Below are 26,137 nucleotides of genomic sequence, written 5' to 3' on the forward strand. Positions count from 1 at the left end.
AAAAATATTGTCCGGGGCGCAAACATTTGTAAAAGAGATATACATTGGGAAGTTGGAAACGGACAATCAATTAGGACCTGGAAAGACGCCTGGCTAAGCAATGAGGAATCTCTAAGAGCCCAAATCCAAGGGTCATTGATGAATCATGAACAACACCAACCATTAGCAGACATTATTGAAAATAATTCTTATAACTTTAACAAATTATCATTCCAGCTTCCCATCGAGGTTAAGAACAAAATCAATAGCACATACATCAAGCAATTTCAACCTATCGAAGATAAATATAGCTGGGGTAAGAGTACCAATGGGATCTTCACTATCAAATCAGCTTATGAAATGCTCCAATGGAGAGAAGAAGGGGTCACACAAGATTACAAATGGCTATGGAAAATTAATAGTCTCAATAAAATAAAATTCTTCCTTTGGACGACTATTCATAATAAACTCCCCACATCACAAATGCTCTTCAACAGGAACATCACCAACTCTCCAACCTGTAACATTTGTAGCATTGAGAGGGAAGATATAATGCATATGTTCTTTAGGTGCAAGCACTCCAAAACTATCTGGGGCCAAGCTGGCTTCAAACTTCTCCTTCCAGAACCATCAGACAAATACACATTGCACATCTGGTTAAAAGCTCAAAGTAGCTCGAACATTAGATTCAATGAATATCTCGTCCGGTCTGATGTCCTTCCCTTCATCCTCTGGCATATCTGGCTGCATAGAAATGAGACGATATTCAACAACACTAGCAAACCTCTCCTATTAAAAAACATTGTTATCAAACCCATGGAATATAAACTCCTGGCCACAAACCAAAATCGATCCTCAATAACTAGAGATACCATCCTCATCAAATGGAACCCGCCGGAACAAAATATCTATAAACTAAATGTGGATGGATCGTGCTTTGGAAATCCGGGTAAAGGTGGAATAGGAGGAATCATCAGACGGGGCAATGGAGAATGGGTTTTGGGATACAACATGGGTATTTCACATGCAACCAACATTTACATGGAAACATTCGCAGTACTGCATGGCCTGAAATTAGCTATAGAGAACAATTACCTCTATCTCACTATTGAAACGGATTGTAAGGAGCTCATTAATCTAATTGATAATAAGGAATGTGCCTATAATCTAATTGATGATTGCAGATGCCTATTGAGTAGAGCAGGTGATCCGCCACTACAGCACATCTACAGAGAGGCTAACCAGGCGACTGATTCAATGGCGAAGAATGGAAGCAGTTTACCAACACTTACTTAACAACTTATCTTATTCCTCCTATTTTTGTTATTTCTATTTTGGAAAGGGACAAGCTAGGAACTACGTGTCCTAGAACAGTTCCCATTTGTAATGTACTATGGAATGACTCTTAGTATATGTTTTTTAATATATGTCTTTATTACCAAAAAAAAAGACAAGCAAGGCCTATCTTGTTTTCCAGCTGGCTTAATCTCCCTAGCTTATACAGCTAGCTTCTTGCTGGAACATGATCCTGTTATTAAGCACTATGTATTATTCTCTTTTTGGAAGAAAAACAAATAGAGTAACACCATTTTGTTAATCCAATCAGAGAAACTTAAGCAGTTAAGCACGATTACAATTGATACGCAAAAGCACACGAGATATAGATATTAATAACGACATTTCGGTTGTCAATCGTGACGCACCCTCCAGAAATGCTTTGTTTGTTAAAATGAGAAAATTACGCGACACATCAAACATTTACATTATATTTACCATTCGTAGCTATACTTTCACCAAATTTATCAATCGTAGCTATATTTAAATTTTATAGCAAATCCATAAAATAAGAGATTAATTATTTTGAACTGAAATGTTGGTTAGAGAGCTTGCTTAGCTAGAGAAGGTCTTTAGTTCAAATCTCAACAAGAGCGTTTATTTTTCTGCATTTCTGTATTTCGCCTAAGTTATATTTGTTGCGTGAACAAATACAATCGATACAAGTTGTATCCTTTGTATATACACATGTATACAGTTGATACAAGTTGTATACTTTGTATACACCCTTGTATTTCACCTTGGTTACTGTTGATACATATTTTATTCGTTGCACGAATGAATAGAACGAATACAATTGACATAGGTTGTATTCGTTGCGCATTCGAATACAAGTGATACAGGTTAGCTACGAATGGTAATTACGCAAATTATTGTTATTAGGCTCTAAACTATAGTGGTTTATGAAAAAATCCTCTTCTTAAATCTCAACCATAACAAAACTTTAGAAGCAAAACTTGCTAGGTTCCGTCTTTAAGGATATTAAGGATCCAGTTCATGATTTGTTCACAGCTTAGGACGCACGAACTCGTGCAGGAAGGATCTAGGTAGTGTAAATCTATTGTCACATCTTAACTAGTTCATAAGTCTTGACAAAAAGCTTTAATCCAAACTTATACTTTACGTTATCAGCATTCAGCAATGTGTGTCTGCTATTGTAAGCTAAGCTTCCAGCCCCAACTCGAGAACATGAAAAACTTCACAACAGATCTGTCCGCGTACTGTTTTCTTACTATAATTTCTCTGGCTCCCAATAGTTAACTTTGATGTATGATACAGCGAACAAATCCGCTACCCCTAAAACCATTGCCGAGGAAAATGGAAACAAGGTAGATATAAAATACAGTGTTCACGAGAAGATCGTGTACCTAAAGTTAGTATTACATTGATCCTTCAACAATCTTTTATTTCCGTCATCCAAAGCAATTGCCATTCCATTTCGACAAAAAGACCCACACCCACTTGCTGCAAGTTTATGTAACCAACAAAACGACACCTAAAATTGCTTTCATGAAGAATAATAACTCGAGAAAGATGAAACCAGATAGAGCATCCATTGACGAAACCCATATGCCGGCTTCAACCATTTTGCCTTAAATAGTTTTCTTCTCTAATTTTGTCGCACTCACATAGCTTAATCATTCTGTCACAGTTGCACCGTCCGCTTTGCCCCTTTTCTTCTCCAGCCATAGCATGGGTAACATCATGGCTAGACTCCTGAAGTAATCCATGGCTTAAGGATTACTTTGATCATCAACCTTCCTCCCAGTCTATGTCATCTTCCTCATCGTTGTCATCTCCTGAAGCATCTGCTAGCACATTCAAGTCAACCTTGAAATTTCCAGTTGTATTATCACCTGAAACATATCTATGTCATCTTCCCCTCTCTCTGGGGAAGAGGGGGGGGAGGAAGAAGAATCTAAAGAATTGGAAGAAGACAAAATTTAGCAACAATCAGCAGATTTAAAACTCTATTCAAGCAGACAGAACAAAATAACACGTCATCCCAGCTATAAGAAGTTAGATAATTCTCATACAAGGTTGTCGTGTATTACATTATACATAGTAAACCCGCTCTTTGAATATAGAAATGAAAGACAGTAATTCTTTCGTAACAGCATGTTGACTTTGCATGTAAGTTGAAGGAGCCACCGATATGAAAGAGCACAAAAAGAGTGCAATAAAACTATGGCCAGTATGGAATGTAGAACCACTGACCAGGAAGGAATATCATCACGAGTCAATCTTCTTATTATTAGGTTGTGAAAAAAAATCTATCCTAATTTATGCTATTATTATTGTAACACTGCAAGCAATTGCAGATCAACTCCTAGTCTCTACAATAACTTATTTACTGCTCTTCTTCTTTAAATCTTTCACCAAAGGCTTATCTGTTATCCGTTATCTGTTCATCCTTTTTACTACAGGTATTCCTTTCAGCCGTCATCCGGACAAATAAATACAATCCGCAGAGGGAAATCCTACTGAAAAATGAGATTAGACATATGAAAATCAATATTACAAAGTTGACATAAAGAAGAGAAAACGTCAACATAGAACAACCTACAGCTGTGATAGAGAATATGACAAATACTCCATTTGAGTTTACTCAGTTTAAAATTAAAAAAAGAAAAGAAATAAATTTACACATACTGACGCAGTAGATATTTTGTATTAACTTGAGGAAAACAATGAGAAAAAAGAGTCCAATTGGAGAAGTTTTCTTTAACCTCCCAAGGCGTTAGATCCATAAAAAAAAAAGTGTGACTCAGAAAGGTATCCCAAGGATAAGTTGTCAATAATTTGACCCAGGAGGAACTGACCCAAGCAAGGACACAGAAGTTGGTGAATTTGTCCAGTTGCAACGTCACATTTATGCTTTTATTTGGTCGGAGATATCTTAAGGCAGACTGTTCACTAGCTAAGTTTGATAAGGATCAAGCAAGGATGCAGAAGTTGGTCGAATATTGTCTAGTTGCAATGTCACATTTATGCTATTATTTGTTGTGGGATGGCAGGTAGCTCTGAATTTAATCCAGACCTACTATACCCGAGCCGCATCCCCGGTACACCCGAGCTTTGGGGTCAATTACGGGGGAGTCTGGAAACTATATCTTAAGGCAGACTGCTTTACTAGCTAGGTTTGATACGGATCATGAGGAAGTTAAGAAAAGGGATAGTACAAGAATATCCCTGTAATTTGTCTTGAAGTTCCACCTACATAACTAAACTTCGCAGGGAACTTATTATTCCCATATTCTTGTCCAAAGTGTATCTACTGGCACTCTAGACAGTCTACGACTACTTTCTGTGAAGTGCATAACACGTGTCACTCACATTCGCTACACATGTCATTACGTATAAAAACACTTGAGAAAGCTAGACTAATCATAGCTACAAAGTATATCATTTTTATTCATTTCTTTCATTTATGGTCTCTCCATTTAAGACTCAAAAAATGGATTTGCACAATCAACATATAAGTTAAGGAGTGAATTCATGATGTAGCATGCTAATAACTTTAATAACAAACTTCAATCATCTGCTCCTCCATTTTCAACATCTTTGAACAGTCCTTGTATCATTAACTACTGAAAAGATTGAGGTATATGAACAATATAAAATTGCAGACTTGTATCATTTAGGTCTCTCCATTTTAGACTCAAAATAATGGATCACAATCAACGTATAAGGTAAGGAGCTGAACACATGATGGAGCAAGCTACTGCTACTCACTTGAATAACAAACTTCTCACTTGCTTCTCCATTTTCAACGTCTTTGAAAAGAGACTGAAGTATACGAACACTATAAAATTTACCTGCAGGTGGGGCCTCCTCCCATTCAATATCCTCTCCTTCATCCTCCTCTTCACGTTTAGATTTCATGCCGACGTGGCGCTCAGTAGAGGTGTTATCCACTCCATCTGTAGTTGATGGTTCCTGTAAACTTTTGGTAGCTTCTTCTTGCTCTCTCTGTCGCTTGAATAGAGCCTCATAATATGCCTTAACATATTCATCCTACCAAAAGTAAGACAAAAAAAAAGGTGAGGCATTAAAGCATCATTAAAGAGCATAGAGGAATTCAAGCAAGAAAGGAAGGGGCAGAAAAGGAGGAAGGGCAGGAAGAGGTTAGGAACCATACAAAAGGCAATGAGCTTAACCTTTATATTTTTCACGTCCTCAGTTTCTATGGACTTCTTGTCGTCAGATGACCCCGCTGCAGCAGAAGTACCCTCCATATTGGACTCTTGCTTGACCTCTCCACGCTGCTCCTTTGTAAGATTCATTCCCTCCTTTATCATCCATGGAGGCAAAACTTTCATTGGTGTAGCTGAAATCTCAGATTTGATATCTCCTTTTTCTTCAAGACCAGAGAAAGCAACTTCAACCTGCAATCAACAGAAAAAAGTGGTATAAATTTGTAGTCATCATCGTTTAAGAGCCTATTTCACTCAAGACCAGAGAAAGCAACTCAACCAGCAGTAAACAGCAAAAAGTGGTATAAATTCATAGACAACATAGTTTTAGAACTCAACCAATCTACAACCCCTACATTCTACGTAACTCGGGCAATATTTTCTCCATCAAGTTCACAAGGAAAGACAGAGATATTTTATGGAAGCATTCAGAATAGTTGCTAAAGTATAAAAATAGAGTCAAGTGATTAGTGAGAAAGGAAACAGAAGTTTGTACACAGTATAGTAAATAACCAAACGTTGCTACGCGCAAAATGGAGAAAACTTCCAATGTTACACTAAATAGGAGGGTTAAAAACGCTGTCCTCAAGATTTTATAAGAAGAGTAACACGGAGCAAAAGCTTAATAGTGTAACCTCACTGTATGGACTAGTGCATGAAAATCCAATTCATATTTGGGTCGATTTTTGGAAAAATTCATGTAGGGGTGCAGGAGTCATAACTATGATGCATGAGCAAGAATATACACCAAATTCACTGCAGTGCATTTCCCAGAAGCAACTAGAAACACATAATGATGAGCTTCCAAGTAAAACCCTGTAACAACAGTATTTCTTTTTTCCTTTTCCAGTTGGGTAAAAGAACCTTTGTCTCTCCAACAAAAGGCATAGGTGTTCCACCAAATCCTTGTCCTGACTTTGAAGGGTCATTTGCATTATCTCCATTTGCACCTCGGGCCACAGCATTGGCTCGCACTTCCCACGCTTGAAGGCTTCCAAACTCGGGAGCAGGTAAATCTTTTACTCTGTTAAGTTGATCCATCAACGGTTTGAGTTGTGCCTACAATTCTTTTAGTTATCAGTACTTGGTCCAAAAAAAAAAATTTAGTTCTCAGCAAACTAAACGAGATGCACAGGAAAGAGATAGTAAAAACAAATCAACTATCTTAGATATCCGGGGATTACATTACAATAAGAGAAAAAAGAATGGATGAAGCAGCTCTTAAGAGTTCATCAACGGCTATAGAAATCAAGACAACGACCCCCTCTAGCTCATTATTAGCAAAATAAACTAACCAAGGGCAGTAACATTAAAATGGATGCAGTTAGGATTGTCCCAATTTTGGGGATTGAGTAGTTGCGAATCTTCTTTATGAGATACAAAGATGTACGAAGCCAAATAATCAAACTGGATAACAAGATCCAATGTCTCCTTAAAAAATTTGGCCACAAGTTATAATTTAAAGCTACCAGAAATATCATGTTATATTGAAACCAAAATATATATAGAGAAGCATTCAGTTTGGCAGAGAGAGAGAGAGAGAGAGAGAGAGAGAGAGAGAGAGAGAGAGAGAGAGAGGCTAGTCCATCTCAACCAAAATGAAACCAGAATATTTTGTAGAAGTGTCTTATGAGCATCCTTACACAACCATGCCAAAAATTTATGCAGCAGTCCACTAATCCATTTAAGAAATCACTGCTTATAAAAAAGGAACTAATCCATTGAAGAAAAATGCCAAATTAAGTTATTGTTGGCTCTCTAGTTCTCTTTGCTATCGGGGGCTAGATAGCTAGCTAGTAGTCTCAAAGCGCACTACGGCGGCTGCGCAAATGCTTGTGAGTGCATCAAGTTAATTAAACAGACACTAACTGGAAATCTTTTTATTCTCTTGTTGCCTATTGGGTTCAGCAGATCTTTCATCAAGCTTTTAAAGAAATACTCCAAAGTTCATCACTTTTCCTCTTTAAAAAGATTTTCCTTATTGGCATTCCATTTTCATGAGACTGTCATCTCTCCCATATACAACTCTTTCTGTCTGACTTAACAAGCAAAACCAATAATGATAACAACAACAACATACACAGTATATTCCCACATGTGGGGTCTGGGGAAGGTAGTGTGTATGCAGACCTTACACTTACCCAGTGAAGGTAGAGAGGTTGTTTCCAAAAAATTAATAATGATGATTGCGGGAATAAGATGTGCTAGTCAAATACCCATAGTTAATGAACCCTTTATTTTCCATTGAAACCAAAATGCCCGACGGGATGTCAATCCAACGAGCCTTTTTACTATTCAACTGTGCAACACCAGAGCTGGTATATACAAATCCCTACACAAGAATATGGTTCTCTACAAATTGCACCCAATCTTCTATACAGATAGGAACCTTATAAGTGAACCAAGACTTCATGAAAGGAAATACTTTTGGCACATACTAAAAGTACCCTTAGAACTGGTAACTTTGACATGCTATTACATTTCCATGGCTATAAGAGCATGTCATTAAGGCTAAAATGGAAGTTTAAAGTTTAAAAAAAATGGAAGTTTAAAGTTAAAGAGATTCCAAATATAGAATGATGTCTTTCTTTTAACAAGAGATTAAAAAGGAAAAGAGTGTCGTATAAAATGAACACCGGGAGTATATCATATCTGTACAGCAAAATCAATTTTTGACGTGGAAAACATCAAACACAAAGCTTTATTCAAAAGAAGTTCAGAATCATAGCAGTGCATCTACTGACATAGTAAGTACCCAACAGGTGTAGATTTTGGTGGATGGCAAAGGTGTATAGATTAGTACATGCTAAAACAGTTGATTCACTTCTTCCCATGTATGTGTGCGCGTATCTACCTAGAGACCTGGAGCAATAAACCCTTATGGAGTTCACTGTAGCTGCACTCTTGCTCTTGCTTCATTTAACATATTCACAAATACCTTCCACCCAAGATCGACCAATATTACATAACCAAATGTTTCCCTAGAATTAAAAACAAAATAAATTGTGGACAGCACTTTATATATCAACATAACATCTAAACACAGCATAGAAAAAAGACAAACCTCCATCCTATGAAGCATGTCTTCCAATTTTTCACGACGCCGTCTCCTATCCTTATCATCCCCATCTACAGTCCCTTGAGAGGATAACTTGTCGCTCTCTGCCACTAGTTCCCCGTTGCAACTTTCGCAGTGGAAGTACTCATCCTCAGGAGACACCAACCGCAATGCATCCAACGCGGTATATCTGAATTCGCATATTTAAGGAAATCCTGAATTTTGTCATGAGAGGTATACCTATCAAAAAGCTAAAACTCAGCAGTATTGAAGGCAGAACCTTTTCCCACAATTGGGACATATATACTCCTGCACTGTGTTTTTGTTATCCAGCTCATCTCTTAACTTTTTCTTCATTCGGTGTAGTCTGTACCTCACGACATCAAATATCTGCAGAATTTTAAATGCCCCCAAAATCTTTCACTTTGATGGAAGTAGCAATATAGTTAAACATCAAAGATATCCAAGATGCATGAGAAGTTATCCCTGGTCAACAATCATGCTTGTGCTAGTACCATAATAACCAAAACTGGTGTTACTTTAGATTACTTAAATCTCTCTTAGTTGAATTCAACCACCTAAAATTAGATAAAACGTTTACTACTATCTTTTGGCTGTTCGTCGATTAGTCAGTCTGGGAATGCTATGACTAGAACTACCAGAATTCTTCAATAATTACAAATTTGGTAAATTTAACTAAGCAACCAGGGGTTTGGGGTGGGAACCTGAGAATAGTCCAGGCAGCAATAAGAATGAGTATGCATCTTTATTTTGTCATCTCCTTCTTTCCCATTCTGCAGGACATCAACTGTAGCTGCAACTGCAGCATTGTATACTTTTGCACCTTTTGCTCCCTGCAACAATAGATTGACAGAGAATGAATGGCAGATTATTTTGCACAATAATTGTAGGCAAAATCTGGAAAAAGTTAGTAGTATGTGATAATAACAGACGAACATATTATTGAATCACCCCATTTTCACCCATCACCTTTTGGAAGAGGAGGGAGTTGGTTGCACATTAACAACTAGGTTAGGGGGGATAAAAATGCGGGCAAATCACCCCTCGACATCACAGACAACATATGCAATCAAAAGCCCCCTTGTCACCTATCACGGCTTTTGGAAAAGGAGGGGGATATGCAAACACCTTTTTTTTTAGAATGTAAACATTTCATTAGAACGCCTTTAGTTTGTGGCATTAGCAATTAAGTTAATGAGGGCTAAGCTTAAAAATGAGCTCATAAAAGTCAAAATGGTACTTTATTGTATTGTTAATAGAAAAACTCTTCTTCCTAGTTGTCGCAGTGCATTTGTCTGAAAGGTCTTAGTTTCTTCCCAAGGCAGTGAAGAACAAATAGAATTTGCCACAAAATCAACTAGGAGGAGTATTCCGTGTAAGAGAACATATTAATGATTAAGGCAATAACAAACTAGGATTCGTTTTGGCCTAGATTAAACATTGATGAGCTTCGTAAGACCGAACTTCACACTTGGCTTCCTTATCATTTATTTGTGTTGGTAGGTAGGCAAAGGAACACAATGTAACAATTTCATATTCTTTAGATAAGATGTCGTTTAAATAAATTACATCACAAATCAATACTCAAAATGGGGTAAAGAGACACAACTTAGCATGCTCAAAACAACAAATTTCTCACATCTTACTATTTACTTAAGAGGAATTTATGTAAAAGGGATTCAATTGCTAAGTTAAGGAAACAAACAGTGCTGCTTCAGATATCTAAAGTCAGAAACACTCGGTCTGAAACTAATGCAAGAAGATAGAGTAAAGTTAACAAGAAGGGATAATTCAAGTCCACCAAAAAGATCATCTTTGTAGCAATAGAGCATAAAACCAACCTCTTTCCTATGATCTCGCGTGATGAGCTTTTCTTCTTCAAAGAAACGCAAGGTGCGCCGGAGTTGCTTTGTGTGCAACTTCAAATCCTTTGCCAAGTCTTCTTCCCTCACCCATTGCCGCCTGAAAGATATGATTTTAATACACACATATACTGCTCCATACAGTGTAGTTTGGGGGAGTCTGGGCGAGTTTGAAGACGCTAAACATGGAATTCTTGTAGTTCCATAATATTAACTTTTTTCTAAACCAAAAACAGACTATAGATGAAAGGAAAAGTATTGACGGGTAGACTGACTATAGTTCAGCTTCAAAATGGAGTAATTTATTTATCTTCCTCGGAGAGTCAAAATAGCTACAATATTTAATGAGACAGTAAAAGTTGAGAACCTTGTGAGTGCGTCTAGAATGACCACCGCAATTCCTCGATTGTCACTTCTGCCGGATTTGGGCTGATTGTCGCCTTTAGTCGTAATGTCATCGTAGAAAGCTCTAGCCGCAAGTTTGACCAATCTATCCAACAAGAAAATAATTGAACAAACAGAGAAGAGAAGAATAATTGGCGAATTCAACATATATGAAGTGATAAATTCATCAAGAACTTTACCGATTAAAGGGTTCAATACTCATTTGAATGAATTAAATCCGAAAGTTCATACAGTGAGACGTGAAAAAAAACGATTCTGAATCCCTAAATTATCACCAAGATTCGCTGTCACCGTTCTGTTCTGTAGTGATTTCTGATATTAGTCCGAAGGAGATCCATAAGGAGGTGGAATGCTTGTTGATTGTTGTGTTCTCTTTTGTGGGGTTTGAGTTGGTATTTATTTATAAAAGAATAGCTCAAGCCCCAAATATTTCGCCGTATCTCTCCGCCTCGCCCAGAATAGTTTCCAAATTTCACTACCCCACCCTAATATCCCCGCAAATTCACAATTTTGCCCCTGTACTTTGCTTGGGGATCTTCTCTCCGTTACTTGCATTTGGATCTTTATTTGGTAATATATATATATAGTAAAATAGTAATAATAAATTTTTATACAATTTTATTTGGTAAAATTTATATAGTAAAAATGGTATTTTATACGAGATAAATTTAAATGTGCTTTAACTTGTCATTTGAGTATATGTTTCACATCGAGTATATTTTTCATCAGAATTTTATTATCTTATTACGGTGATATATTTTTTTCACAAATAAATTTAGTTTAGTTAGTTTAAAGTCACCAATATTTAGCATATATATGTGACACATATGTATTATTTGATTTTGAATATAATTTATATTGCTTGTTATTTTATCTTAGTTTGATATTCCCTAAGTTGTCGTACTCAGTGGATTGCTAGCAATGTGATTTTTTCGTAAGTCTCTACAAAAAGAGCATATGTCTCCTCAACTTATCTATTGGTGAACGAGCCACATTAAATTTGGGTTGACTTAGTTGAATACCCTAAATATGAAAAGGTCATAAATCCACATAGTAAAGGTCATAACGATTCCATTTTAATCATCTCAATACAATTGAGCAATTTCACACTCCTTTTGGCATGACCTCATATGCACCACACCATTCTTTATGTTAGTTGTAATCTTACCATGTCAAAACGATGAAGGATTATCATCGATGATATAAAAAATTAGATATCATCGAAAATATAAAAAATAGACGACTGTATTAAGTAATCAATGTGTATACATGGATGAGAACAAGAAAGAAATGTATCTCTAAAAAATATAGGAGAAAATTAAAATCTAACTAAAAAGAATGGAGAGCTCACGTGATATAAGGAGGTATAGCAAGGTGGAAATTGAGCGCATGAAAAGACGAACCAAATAAGTAAACAACAACAACAACAAATCCATTAGAATCTCATAAATGAGGTATATGGAGGATAATGTTTACGCATACATAACCTTTACCTTATTAAGGTAGATAGACCAAAGAAATAAAAAGAAAAAGAAAAAAAAAAGTGAGCAAATAACATATCACATGAAGAAATAAGGAGAAAGAAGTCTTTGTCATGGAACAAAGTGGAAACTCCTATTTTTTCGTATTTGTCGTATGTCACATTATTAGCTAATTATCCATACATTTTCTTACAATTTAAGAGATTTTCTTGTTTACTTTCACAATACGTTTTACTAGTAATTAAAAGTTCTTTTACTAGCTTTTATGAACAGTATTGATTTGAGTACTGGAGCGAGCTCTTAACTCTACTGCGATTTTATGATGAACTAGTGAATTTAATCGCGCTTCGCGCGATTTTATAAAGCTTCAATAGTCTATAGAAAAATCAGAAAGCAATAACGAATTCATTATTATCCCTCTTTTATATGAGGAAAAAAATACTTGTAAATTAAAATATATTTGTGGAATAACTCGTAAATTTGGTTTATTTGTCTGCATTACACTTTTATGTAATGTACAGTTAATTAAATGTATATTAATGAAGCTTATTTAAGTTTTATCTATTAAGAAAGTTCAAGGAGTGTTAATAAATTTCCTAAAAAATTAAAATTACTAATGACACAAAAAATTAAGAGTTGTAAATTGAGAAGGTAAAAGAAGTGTAGTTATTAGAAAGACCACTTTCTCTTTGCCCATGCCGCGCAAATTTGGAACTTTTTCTGAATTTTGTAGTACATTGTCCTGCCATTTAAAACATGATTTTATGAGATATATTTTTCTAAATTTTGTAAGTCTTGCTGGAGAATTCTCATCTCAAACTTTTGATGATTACTATGTATTAGTTGGGATAAAAGTTGAACACCGTGTAGCCTATGTTCGTACTCGAAATGGCCTTGAAGAATCATTTATTAAATGCTTGCAATTGATAGCAAGACCATTACTTATGAAAATAAAATTGCTCACTACTATTTGGGGTCATTCTATCTTGCATGCAGCATCACTTATTCGTCTCAGACCGACACATCATAATAAATATTCTCCATCACAATTAGTTTTTTGTCATGAACGAAATATTGCCCATCTATGAATTTTTGGATGTGCTGTAGATGTGCCAGTAGCATCACCACAACGTAGTAAGATGGGTCCCCAAAGAAGGTTAGGAATATATATTGGGTTTGAATCACCCTCTATTATTCGCTATCTTGAACCATTGACGGGAGATTTATTTACTGCTCGATTTGCAGATTGTCGATTTGATGAAATAAATTTTCCACAATTAGGGGGAGAGAAAAAAGAAATAAAAAGAAAAATTGTGTGAAAAGTTTCATCATTATCTCACTTTGATCCACGTACCCTTAAATGTAATTAGGAGGTCCGAAAGATCATCCATTTACAGAATATAGCAAATCAAATGCCAGACGTATTTACTGATTTGAAAATGATAACTAAGTCACATATCCCTACAGAGAATGTGCATATCCGAATTGATGTCCCAACAGGACCATCTACTAGCATGAGAGCTACTGAACCTAAAGCACGACTAAAATGTGGTAGGCCTTTTGGGTTCTAAAGATAGAAAACCTAGAAAAAGAAAATTGACAAATGATCAAAATGATACTACGAAGGGATCTCCTAAAGAGACCTAAGATCTTATTAGTTCTGAGATTCCTGAAGAAAACAATGAACCCGAGACTCAGGTGAGTGAGGAACTTTTAATAAGTTCTACTAATGATAGGATTAATTTAAATCGATCTGAAACAGCGGTGGATAATATTTTTGCATATAATGTTGCACTTATCATTATGCAAAATAGCAAGAATCTTGAACTCCGATCTGTCGAAGAATATTGACATATATCTTATTGGCCAAAATGGCAAGGGGCAATTCAATCGGAATTGAAGTCACTTGCTAAAGGAGAGGTCTTTGGACCAGTAGTCCAAACACCCGCTGATATAAAACTAGTTGGTCATAAATGGGTTTTTGTACGAAAAATGAATAATAAAAATGAAGTTGAAAGATACAAGACTCGCCTTGGCGCACAAGGATTCTCACAATGATCTAGAGTCGATTATGAAGAAACATATTCACCCGTTATGGATGTCATAACATTTCGATATCTCATTAGTTTAGCCTTACATGAAATGCTTGAAATACATCTGATGGATGCAGTTACAACTTATCTGTATGGGTCACTTGATAATGAAATTTACATGAAAATCCCCGAAGGATTTAAAATATCTGAAGCATATTCAAAATCTAGGAAAATGTACTCAATCAGATTGCAAAGATCTTTGTACGGTTTAAAGCAATATGGGCGCATATGGTACAATCGTCTCAGTGAATATTTGTTGAACTAGGTTTACATAAATAATGTTATTTGTTCATGTATTTTTATAAAGAAATAGCTTTAGAATTTATTATACTTGTTGTTTATGTTGATGACATAAATCTTGTTGGAACTCCAGAAGAGCTCCAAAAGATAATTGAATATTCTAAGAAAGAATTTGAGACGAAAGATCTTGGAAAGACAAAACTTTGTATTGGTTGCAAATTGAACATTTAGCAAACGAAATCTTTATCCATCAATTTGCTTATATAGAAAGGGTCTTAAAATATTTTTATATGGACAAAGCACACCCATTAAGTACACCAATGGTTGTTCGATCACTTAAAGTAAATAAGGATCTGTTCCGACTTCCGGAAGAGGATGAGCAACTCCTTGATTCCAAAATACCCTATCCAAGTGCAATTGGTGCACTTATGTATCTTGCTAATGCTACAAGGCCTGGCATAACATTTTATGTTAATTTACTAGCAATATATAGCTCTTCTCCTACACTAAGACATTTGAACGAGATTAATCATATATTGCGATATTTAAAGGGAACTTTTGATATGAGTTTATTTTATGCTAACAAAGATAGTGCAGATCTTGTTGATTATGCATATGCAGGTTATTTATCTGATCCCCATAAAATTCGATCTCAAACTGGATACGTGTTTACAATTTATTAGCTACTTCTTCAAATCATGTTGAGATAATAGCTATTCATGAAGCAGGTAGGGAATGCGTATGGTTGAGATCAACAATTTATTTTATTCAAGAAAAATGTGGTTTAGAATGTGAGAAAAGACCCACAATTTTATATGAAGATAATGTTGCATGCATAGCCCAATTGAAGGGAGGATATATAAAAGGAGATAGACGGAGCATATTTCACCAAAATTATTCTACACACACGATCTTTAAAAAATGGTGACATTGATGTGCAACAAATCTGTTCAAGTGACAATTCGGTAGATTTATTCACTAAATCTTTGTCAATTTCAACTTTTGAGAAAATGGTGTACAAGATTGGAAGAGTCTCAAATATTTGAAACAAGGTATTCATTAGGAGGAGTAAAATACGCGATGTACTCTTTTTTCCTTACTAAAATTTTTTCCCACAGGGTTTTCCTTATAAGGTTTTTAATGAGGTAACTAGCAATGTGTATTACTAAATATGTGTACTCTTTTTCCTTCACTAGAATTATTTTTCACGAGATTTTTCCTACTAAGGTTTTAACTAGTCGTGATGGCACCTAACTCAAACCGCTAGGTAAGCCAACTAACAAAAACTACCACCCAACTGAGATTATAAGATGATAGAAAATAGATAACTGAACATTTAAAAATTTACCAATACTAGGTAGTACGAATCACGAGCTTTTAAGATTTGGAACTTCAAAACTGATACAAATAAATACACGTTCTGTTTGAAGATTATATAAATAGATTAGCAATAATCTAAACTACCAAGGACAAGTGGCAGCTATATCCAAACACACGAACATCTTCTGAATCAGCACCCGACATTCCAGCAACTCCGCTCCAAAATCTGCATGGGACGTGCAGAAGTGCAGTATCAGTACAACCAACCCCATGTACTGGTAGGCATTTTGTCTAACCTTGTCGAAGTAGTGACGAGGCTTTTAGTTAAAAGGATGTTTATTTCAATAACATGTACATTAGATAAACAGTAAAGCAGTTCAAAGTATAACAAATAAAAGTATCAAATACAACCCGGCGAGTCAGATAATGAATACTGTAAGAATCACAATAAAATATTTACAATCTTTCCTAGTACGAGATATATGTCAAAATGTCAAATGCCAAATTACATGGCATGGTAACACCCTTCGTGCTTTTATTTCATCCTCACCATGTATAAATGAAATTGTGTAACAATTCAATTAGCACGACAACATCCTTCGTGCGTTCAACTCATCTTTCCCAAGTGATCGTATAACAGAACCAACCATAGGACAAGAACACAATAATAGGAACTTCTAAGTAGGAAATACGCAAGTAGCAACCGTGGACAAGGTTACACATGTGGATCACAATAAAGAACTAAGAGAAAAGCACGTGAGTAACCACAAGAATTAGAAACAGAAAATATCAACTTCAATTAACTAGAATGTTGGAGGCCTAAGTATGAATATAACAATTAAGAGTAAAACAAATGTTCTTTACAAATTAACAAGTAACGGCATGAATGACTAGCATAGTAGAAGGCTTATACTGAAGTGCAACAGAATAGATACAACATATATTATAAACGCAAAAATAGACATGGTAATTGTAAGTTAAGCAAGTAAAAGACATGGACATTGCAACAACAATCGAGATAAAGGTCAAGTACAGGACAATAACAACAAGTCACCCCAAATATGTAAATACAACAATAATAGCTCAAGGTAAGGGCACAACCGTATACACGGGAAACAGATATCACATCAAAATGCATGTCCCTCGTCCTCACTTGCACGGAAACACCCTTCGTGTCATGACCTCGCCATAACATACAAACATAACAATACAAATGGAATGGCACGGCATCACCCTTCGTGTTTTTACTCTCAAATGATATGGCACGTCATCACCCTTTGTGCTTTTACTCTCAATAATGTGGCACGGAATCACCCTTCGTGATTTTACTCTCAATAATATGGCATGACATCACCTTTCGTGCTTTTACTCTCAATAATATGGCATAGCATCACCCTTCATGCTTTACACTCTCCCTCACATGATAATGTATAAATAATGGCACGACATCACCCTTCGTGTTTTACACTCTTTCTTACCAAGCATGTGAGTATCAATGACAAATAAGGCAGGAAGCATAAATAATATCAAGGAAAGTGCTTAAACGGATATTCCAAATACATTCCAAATCACAACTTTCCAAGTCAACAATGGTCCAATAATCCTCAAGAACCGTATTATTCATATACTTCCACGAATCTCATAAATGATCCACAACACAAGTATAAAGCCTAGCATCTTAAGAAATTCGGTTGTAGTAATGTGATAATGATTTCGCACAGAGATGACCGAATTAGGTACATCAATGTATTTTTACAATTTCCATCAAGTTTGATCAAGTTATAACAAACTAAGTCTTGATATCTATCATTTAATATTATGTCCTTAGTATCTAAGAGTCAAACAAGGCATTAAGCAGAATGTCACAAAATTCTACAAATGCAAATATAACATAATCCATCCCATGAGCATGATTAACCCTGACACATACATATACGCTTGTCACCTCATATATGTATCACCCCCGCAAGTAGCAAAAATGACAAATAAGAGAAAAAAAATTCTCAACAAAGTTAGACAAAACACTTACCTCGATCCGGCTAACTCAACACTCAACTTAGCCTACAAATTCGCCTCCGCTCGACTCAATCTAGCCAATGACGACTCGAATATACCACATGATGCAAGAGAAAACAATTTCAAATAATAAAGCTATGATTTTATGCATTTTCTAAAAAGTCAACAAAAGTCAACCTCCGGGCCCGCCCGATCAAAAACCCGGGTCCAAAGGTAGGTCTTGACTACTCATAGCTCCACGAGTCCAAATATGTGTTTTGTTTTCAAATCCGAGTCTTATTTGACTCCCAAATCTTAAATTATTATTTTTTCAAAACTTTGACAAAATCCCCAAAATTTTCCATAGTTTTCCCATGAATTTGATGTTAAATCTTGTATAAATCATGAAATATAGTTGAAAATTGATTAAAGATACTTACCCAATGATTTCGCATGAAAATTCCCTCTCAAAATCGCCTCACCTCGAAGCTAGGGGTCAAAAATATGAAAAAATGAAGCAAAAACTTGGAATTCTCAGCACTTAAGAGGTTGCAGCACTTAACATGTTGCAGATGTCGCATTTGCGAACTCGCATTTCCCAATAAACAGTGTTTTTGCAATTTCCATAAAAGGTTCGCAATTGCGAATGAACAGTGTCGCACCAGAAACCAACAAAACCCAAACTTCTCCGAAATAATCCGAAATCACCTCGAACCTCATACGGAACCTCCCGGACACAAATCATATATGAATTTCAATCATAAAACACGCTACGGACCTGCTTGCACACTCAAAACACTGAAAAGAGGTCGTCTTAACCCGATATTAACCATGGTCAAACTCCCAAGTTTCTTAACTTTCCTAGTCTCTTAACCAATGATCCAAAAATACACCCAAGCCCCTCGGGACTCCAAACCAAAAGTGCACACCAGTCTAAAAATATCATAAGAACTAGTTCGCGCGATCAAATCACTAAAATAACACCTATAACTTCGAATTTTACACCAAATCAAATTAAATTTTCAAGAAAGCTTTGAAATCTCTATTTTTACCACAGGACGTCCAAATCACGTCAAACCGACTCCGTTTCTCACAAAAATTCACAAATAGGTCAAAATAATTATATTAGACATGTAACGGGCTTCGAAACCCAAATACGGACCCGGTATCAACAATGCCAAACATTCAATTCATTCTTAAAAACATTAGATTTTTAATTTTCTATAAAAATTCATAACTCAAGCTAAGGACCTCAGAATTCGATTCCGGACATACGCCAGATCCCATATTTCAATACGAACCCACCGGGACCTTCAAAACACGAGTCCGAGTCCATTTATTTAAAATGTTGATTGAAATTAACTAAAATTAACTTTTTAGGGAAAAAATCTTATTTTTATCAGTTTTTTTTGGCATATAAGCCTCCGGGGTCAATACCCGGACTGCGCACGCAAATAAAGGACGGCTAGAATGAGGCTCTAAAGGCTTTGAAGCACAGAGTTTGTCTCTAAATTACCGAGTGAAGTGCAGATACTCAAAATGACCAATAGGGTCGTTACATTCTCCACCACTTAAACTCACGTTCGTCCTCGAACGTGCTAGGAGCTGTTCCAAAGCTATCAAATCACGGTGTAACCTTACTAAACATAAACCTGGGGGCGATCCCACGTTACTCTAATCCATATAAGGCCCCCAAAACAACATAATTAGAGGTCTCATTTCAATCTTAGCCTTAAACCTTAGAACTCCATCTCTATCATCCAGGATTCATTACAAGATTCGATCTCCACAGTCACACGATGCATAAGTCTGAACAAGTTGTATGTCATGTGATTATTCACATGACATGCTCCATCACTTCGACAATCACAACATGAATTGTTGACCATCATTACTGCCCAAACCAAATCCAAAACAAATATGATGCCGGTAGTAAACCCCATACTGATTAGAACCTTATTCAAAACCTTTATACCCTACCGATGATGAAAGAACATGCATAATTGCTTAACCACTCATCTAATTAATAAGTCAAGAAACTCACTTGCCCGACTAGGGTCATTGCCAACTTCCCCAAAAAATATAGTGTTATTCCTCTAAACCTTCCTCATCCAAATACAATAGTGCAAATCTAGGTCTAGGAACCTCATCTCAGCCAATACAAACAGACACACCGATAAGTACCAACAATAATCATCCGGAGCCACACGCAACTCGGTTCCGTACACTAACAAGTAAAAATTCAGACATGACAGATAACAGTAAGAATTCTAAATAAGAAAACTACTAAGCAAGTTAAACAGGCAGGGAAATTTTTTAGCACTTTATTATGAACTATCCTCAACAAAGTAAAAGCAACATACACAAAATAGAAATAAGGAGCCACATCTCATCACTGTACCGTTGCGGCATGCAACCCGATCCCCATCATATCAATCCATATAGGGTACCCTTCGAGCCATAATGCTCGGACTCACTGATCACACTTGCATCAATATCAAGCACAACCGAGTGCACAAAAATATAACTGTGGGAAAAAATTATTAGGAACAAACAATACTGAGAAAGACAAGCATAACTATAGTGCAATAAGTAAATCCACATCACAAAGGCTATCTCGCCCATTGTGAGCATATGATTTTTGCCCTATATGAATTACTCCTATAAAGTCCTAAGAAAATAGATTATTTTTCTAATTATTTTCCATTTTTAGGAATTTTTGTAGAATTTTATTAATTGTTTACATTTTCTATGCATGTTTAATTTTTATTTAAATCACGAAAAATGCCAAAAATATCATGCATTGCATTTAGGCTTTATTTTTTACATTTTTAGGATTAATTAGTAATTATTTGTTTTATAAAATAAAAATCACAAAAATGCTTCATTTTTACACTTTTGCCTTTTATTTTTAGGTTATTGATTTTTCTCTTTTAATTTAGGATTAAGTATCTTTTATAATTTTTGTAATTAGTTAATTAGTTTAATTTCACATTTTTAGATAATCTAGGATTTTTAATTAAAAAAAAGAAAAGAAAAGGAAATAAGGAGTTTAATTAAATGGGTTTAAATTCGGAACTTGGGCCATTTTAAAGCCAAAATCAATCCAAATAAATTTCCCCAACCCAAGTCAAAATCGGCCCAATACCAGCCCATTTCACTACCTGGCCCAATTATTTTTTCCTTCCTTTTATTTAAACACCTGAAAAAATTTCAGATGCTCCATCCCCCTTCATCAGAGAACAACGGCGCTCTCCATCTTCAAAGAAAACCAGAGAACGCACCCTATTCCTTCATAGAAGAACGAACACCATCCCCCTTTTCTTCTCGATTTCCTCCTCTTCTCATCTCACTCATACGCCAAAAGACCTTAGTAGTAACTAAAAATGCAGAAGTTAGATCTGAAAGGGCTAAAAACATGAAGAAAACCTGGGATTGTTTGCTCCTCACTCGCTGGGTTCTAAGAGAGGGATTTAATTCCAATATCACTATTGTTTTTGCTGAAAATCTGTTGTTTCTATTTTAGTGAACTCCGATTATTTCTTATCTAGCCTCTATTTGTAATCTCCAAGTTGATTCCAGCATAATCAGTTGCTTGGATTTCGAAAGTGTTATTGAATGCTGAAACTTTTGCTGGGTTCCGATTTGAAGAATTTCGCTCTTATTTGGCTTTCGGCATATTATAGCACATTTCATGAGTCAATTTCAGAAACCCTGTCCTAATTCCTTGTTGGGTGTTGGTGTATGGGAGTAGATCTGTCTTCCTGCATATTACAGGCACTACGCTTTTAGATTCCATCTTCTGCAATTTTAAGGTGCTATTTCTTCTTTTATGATTCAATTGATTGTTCCTTTGTATTTTTTTTTAAAACGTGTTCTTACTTGCTTCACGCTTATATTAGGAAGAAAAGTGGATATGCTAGGGATGGATCAAGATGATTTCATGTCTTGATTCTGTTTATGCATATTCAGGAAAAAGACAAATTTAGAGAATAGCATCTGAATCTGACGCAAAACTGTGCTTTTCTCTCACATATATGCATTGTCATTTTCTTTATTGGAATGTCATCATTTAAAGGAGTGTAATTACATATGGTACTTTGGCACTCTAAAATGATATGTCAATATGCTCTGTAATAATCTTTGATTCCACTTTCTAGTGTTGCTCATTGTCTTGTGAATTTTTTAAACTCAATTCGCTGGTAATAAGGGGCCACTAACCAGACTGCAAATCTGAACTTTGGATAATTCAGTCTCGAAGCCTATGTACTTTAATTTTTCTTCAACTTTACGTAAGCTTCTTTACTTTAAAATGTTTGGATCATTCTTGGTTTGAACATGTTTAGTACTGCTAGTGTATGAGAATCCTTACAAAAGCTAGGGTCCAAAAATGAACTATGAATAATACTAGTTTTTAAGTTGTAATTGCAAATTGCATTGATGTGGAAGAATCTCTACACTGTATGTGTATGTAGGTTACGTTCTTAAGAAATGATTGTCAAGATCCATATACTACTTCCTTCTGTTAGTTTTATTTGTTGCTTTAGCCAAACAAATTTGATCTAAAAGAATTGTCAATTTAGGAAAACCAAAAGGGAAAACAATTATGAACATCGTAGTTTGCTTTAGGCGCGATTAATAAACCATTGTGACTATGGGTACGGTTCTCGTGACATAATTATGATGCCTAATTCCAAAATTCGGGTGTGCATTTCATGTAACCCGATCATAACAACCTTGAATAATAATAAAATAAATATATCATGAATCGTGGGTGCATTTCATGTAGCGTAGTTTGCGGTGTGTTCCAAAACGGCAAGTGCACGACAATCGCAATTTGTTCAAGAAATAATTCCATAAATCCTAAAAAGCGGCTTAAAATAATTAAAAGTGGTTAAAAGGTTTAAAAATACACAATAGGTTTAAAGTGTGTATTAATCAGATAATATGCCAATTATTAATAGTTTAAGCGGCCGTGCTAGAATTACGGAATTTGGGAATGCCTAACACCTTCTCCCCGGTTAACAGAATTCCTTACTTAGAATTTCTGGTTCGCAGACTTCAAAAGGAAAGTCGAAATTTCCTCGATTTGGGATTTAAAATAAACCGGTGACTTGGGACACCAATTAAAATATTCCAAGTGGCGACTCTAAAGAAATTAAATAAATAATCTTATTTCGAATAATGTCACTTTAATTGGAAAAACTCTCATATATATCTTCGGGTGTGTAAAAAAGGAGGTGTGACACCCATAATGCCATGAGGCCTAAACTGAATCAAAATATGCGTACGAAGAATCATGTAACCCTCACAACCCGCCATAGTATAAGAGAGAAACATATAGCATAAACGAAGGCATGAATAACATCCATTCCACCCGATGATATACACATGGCAACAATTGCGTAAAACAAACAGGTCCGATCCGAGATAGAATTCACATTCTCATTAAGCTCAAAATAATCCCTAAACCAAATTCCAATCTTCTTCAACCATGTAATAACCCTACAAAAGTCCATAACAACTTTCCCATAACACCTACCGTCAATCATCCAATACCCTACATTTCTTCTCAACTCGCAATCCAGGAATAGTCTGTCAATAAGAACATTCAATCGTTGAGCCTCACGAATACCAGATTCATACCCAATCTCAACACCGCTACTCAATGGCTGACACATATCTAACACCCCGTTATCTCACGAAAAAATACCCATAAGTCAAAACACATGGTACCTGTTAACAGGCGAACCCTACTCCGATAGGAACACATAGTGCCAGCAAAACCTTAAATACCCAAAATCGTCTGAGACATCAAGAGCTCATATCCTTCCCTCCGAAACTATCTGCAACCTTATACCTGCAATTTCAAACCCACACAGCGCATCGCATCTAATATGGCACTCGCAACACTACGAAAATCTCTTAGCCAACTCTGAACCATAAGCAAATGGAACACCCTATCAACCTAGAATATTTCATTTAACCAAATCCAGGAAAACGCCATCACACACAATATAGCCTCTATACAAGTAGAAACCAACTCCGACCGTGGTCATAATCATGATAAATTCTTTGGAACTCATTAACACATAATCGATGAATAAGAATCAATCGCCTCTAACTCAATCGGGTCACGCAGACTGACAACCCAGAAGTAACTCAACCCAATATGCCCATCCTGAGGGAACCTCCTAGGAACCCGAAGCCATTTCTCACATCACTCCCACATTGACATGTAGACCCTCATTGACAAGGAAATACCGCGGATCCAATTACCATTCGTTGCTCTGTAGACAAATTCAAAAGTCCTTAAATCCACTCATCCTATTCTAATCTTTAATACGCAGCTAATACGCGTTGAGCAACCCGTGCTTCACCAACATATGCTCATTCAAAGAAATAACCATGAAAGCTCTTGGTTCCGAAACTGATACGACCCATGATCCTACAATCCAATCGTCATTTGCAGCCTCCACCACTTAGCTTGAAGCCATAGAACACCTTATATGAGACATACGATCCAAACTCATCCTGCAGAAGGTGGCCGCCGGTTATACTCATATCGACACCTTGCCATGAACTTACCTTAATCACAATAGCCAGGCCACCAACTAATCTTTCCAAATCTGCGCCTACTAACCAGACTTATAAACCCGCCTTGCACCACAAATGGACGACTAGAATATTTAACACTACATCTACTTCAAAGGCTAGACAACACATCACGATGGTGATCAAGCATCCACAACCCGCCGTAATCTATCTTCAGCATCACCGATCGTCGGCACATACCGAATACTGAGCGCACAAAATCACATATGAGCGATCGGGAAGAGTCAAAGTCGTAGGTTTCAAGCTGAAACAAGGCCGCACGATAAGGAAAAAAGAAAGGGAAATTTTTCTTAAATGCCTTGTAGCATCCCGAAGATAGGTATTGACGTCATCATACCGATCCGCAAGACTCTACTAGACACCTGCTCATGACTCGTACAACCTACGAACCTAATGCTCTGATACCACATCGTCACGACCCAAAAATCACAAGTCGTGATGGCACCTAAATCAACATGCTAGGTAAGCCAACTAACAGAAAATACCGCCCAACTGAGATTATAAGAGGATAGAAAATAAATAACTAAACATATACAAATTTACCAAGACAAGGTAGTACGAATCACGAGCTTCTAAGATTTGTAACTTCAAAACTGATACAAATAAATACACGTTATGTTTGAAGATTACATAAACAGATTAGCAATAATCTAAACTACAAAGGATAAGTGACAGCTATATCTAAACGCACAAACATCTTCTGAATCAGCACCCGACGTCACCAGCAACTCCACTCCAAAATCTGCAAGGGACTTGCAGAAGTGCAGTATCAGTACAACCGACCCCATGTACTGGTAAGTATTTTGTCTAACCTCGTCGAAGTATTGACGAGGCTTTTAGTTAAAAAGATGTTTATTTAAATAACATGTACATTAGATAAACAGTAAAGCAGTTCAAAGTATAACGAATAAAAGTATCAAATACAACCCGGCGAGTCAGATAATGAATACTATAAGAACCACAATAAAATATTTACAATCTTTCCTAGTATGAGATATATGTCAAAAATGTCAAAATGCCAAATTACATGGCACGGTAACACCCTTTGTTCTTTTATCTCATCCTCACCATGTATAAATGAAATTGTGTAGCAATTCAATTAGCACGGCAACATCTTTCGTGCATTCAACTCATCTTTCCCAAGTGATCGTATAACAGAACCAACCATATGACAAGAACACAATAATAGGAACTTCTAAGTAGGAAATACGCAAGTAGCAACCGTGGACAAGGTTACATATGTGGGTCACAGTAAAGGACTAAGCGGAAAGCACATGAGTAACCACAACAATCGGAAAACAGAAAATATCAACTTCAATTAACTAGAATGTTGGAGGCCTAAGTACAAATATAACAATTAAGAGTAAAACACATGTTCTTTGCAAATTAACAAGTAAGGGCATGAATGACTAGCATATTGGAAGGCTTATACTAAAGTGCAATGGAATAGATATAATATATAATATAAACGCAGAATTAGACATGGTAATTGTAAGTTAAGCAAGTAAAAGACATGAGCATTACAACAACAATCGAG

At 36.0% G+C, this 26,137-nt stretch overlaps 1 protein-coding gene and 1 long non-coding RNA gene across 4 annotated transcripts; one reads left to right on the forward strand and one right to left on the reverse strand.

The window, feature by feature from the left end:
- Positions 1-2,528: 2,528 nt before the first annotated feature.
- On the reverse strand, positions 2,529-11,317 carry LOC107814206 (uncharacterized). Of its 3 annotated transcripts, none has more exons than XM_016639570.2 (10): positions 11,036-11,317; positions 10,819-10,941; positions 10,431-10,551; positions 9,294-9,422; positions 8,849-8,958; positions 8,575-8,758; positions 6,375-6,569; positions 5,475-5,702; positions 5,133-5,331; positions 2,529-3,122 (listed from the first exon to the last, which is right to left on the reverse strand). In XM_016639570.2, exons 1-10 carry the CDS (start codon positions 11,056-11,058, stop codon positions 3,067-3,069), a joined length of 1,368 nt encoding a protein of 455 aa, XP_016495056.2. In that variant the 5' UTR covers positions 11,059-11,317; the 3' UTR covers positions 2,529-3,066. The 3 variants fall into 3 exon arrangements, with proteins under 3 accessions (XP_016495056.2, XP_016495054.2, XP_016495055.2); XM_016639568.2 differs by having other exon boundaries at positions 2,529-3,170; positions 11,036-11,316; XM_016639569.2 differs by having other exon boundaries at positions 2,529-3,232; positions 11,036-11,316.
- Positions 11,318-21,211: 9,894 nt separating this feature from the next.
- Positions 21,212-22,137, forward strand: LOC107778226 (uncharacterized). The gene is made up of 2 exons (XR_001646344.2): positions 21,212-21,800; positions 21,888-22,137. It is a non-coding gene; the product is annotated as an uncharacterized LOC107778226 (long non-coding RNA).
- Positions 22,138-26,137: the final 4,000 nt, after the last annotated feature.

The sequence above is a fragment of the Nicotiana tabacum genome, chromosome 6 (genome assembly GCF_000715075.1).
Source record: "Nicotiana tabacum cultivar K326 chromosome 6, ASM71507v2, whole genome shotgun sequence".
Lineage (NCBI taxonomy): Eukaryota > Viridiplantae > Streptophyta > Magnoliopsida > Solanales > Solanaceae > Nicotiana > Nicotiana tabacum.

Excerpts from the sequence above, each read along its gene's own strand:
- LOC107814206 (XM_016639568.2), bottom strand. The coding sequence starts at position 11,058 with ATGAGTATTGAACCCTTTAATCG. Across the intron at positions 8,759-8,848 it reads TGTCCCAATTGTGGGAAAAG|ATATACCGCGTTGGATGCAT; the intron begins GTTCTGCCTTCA and ends ATGCGAATTCAG. Across the intron at positions 6,570-8,574 it reads ACATGCTTCATAGGATGGAG|GCACAACTCAAACCGTTGAT; the intron begins GTTTGTCTTTTT and ends AAAGAATTGTAG.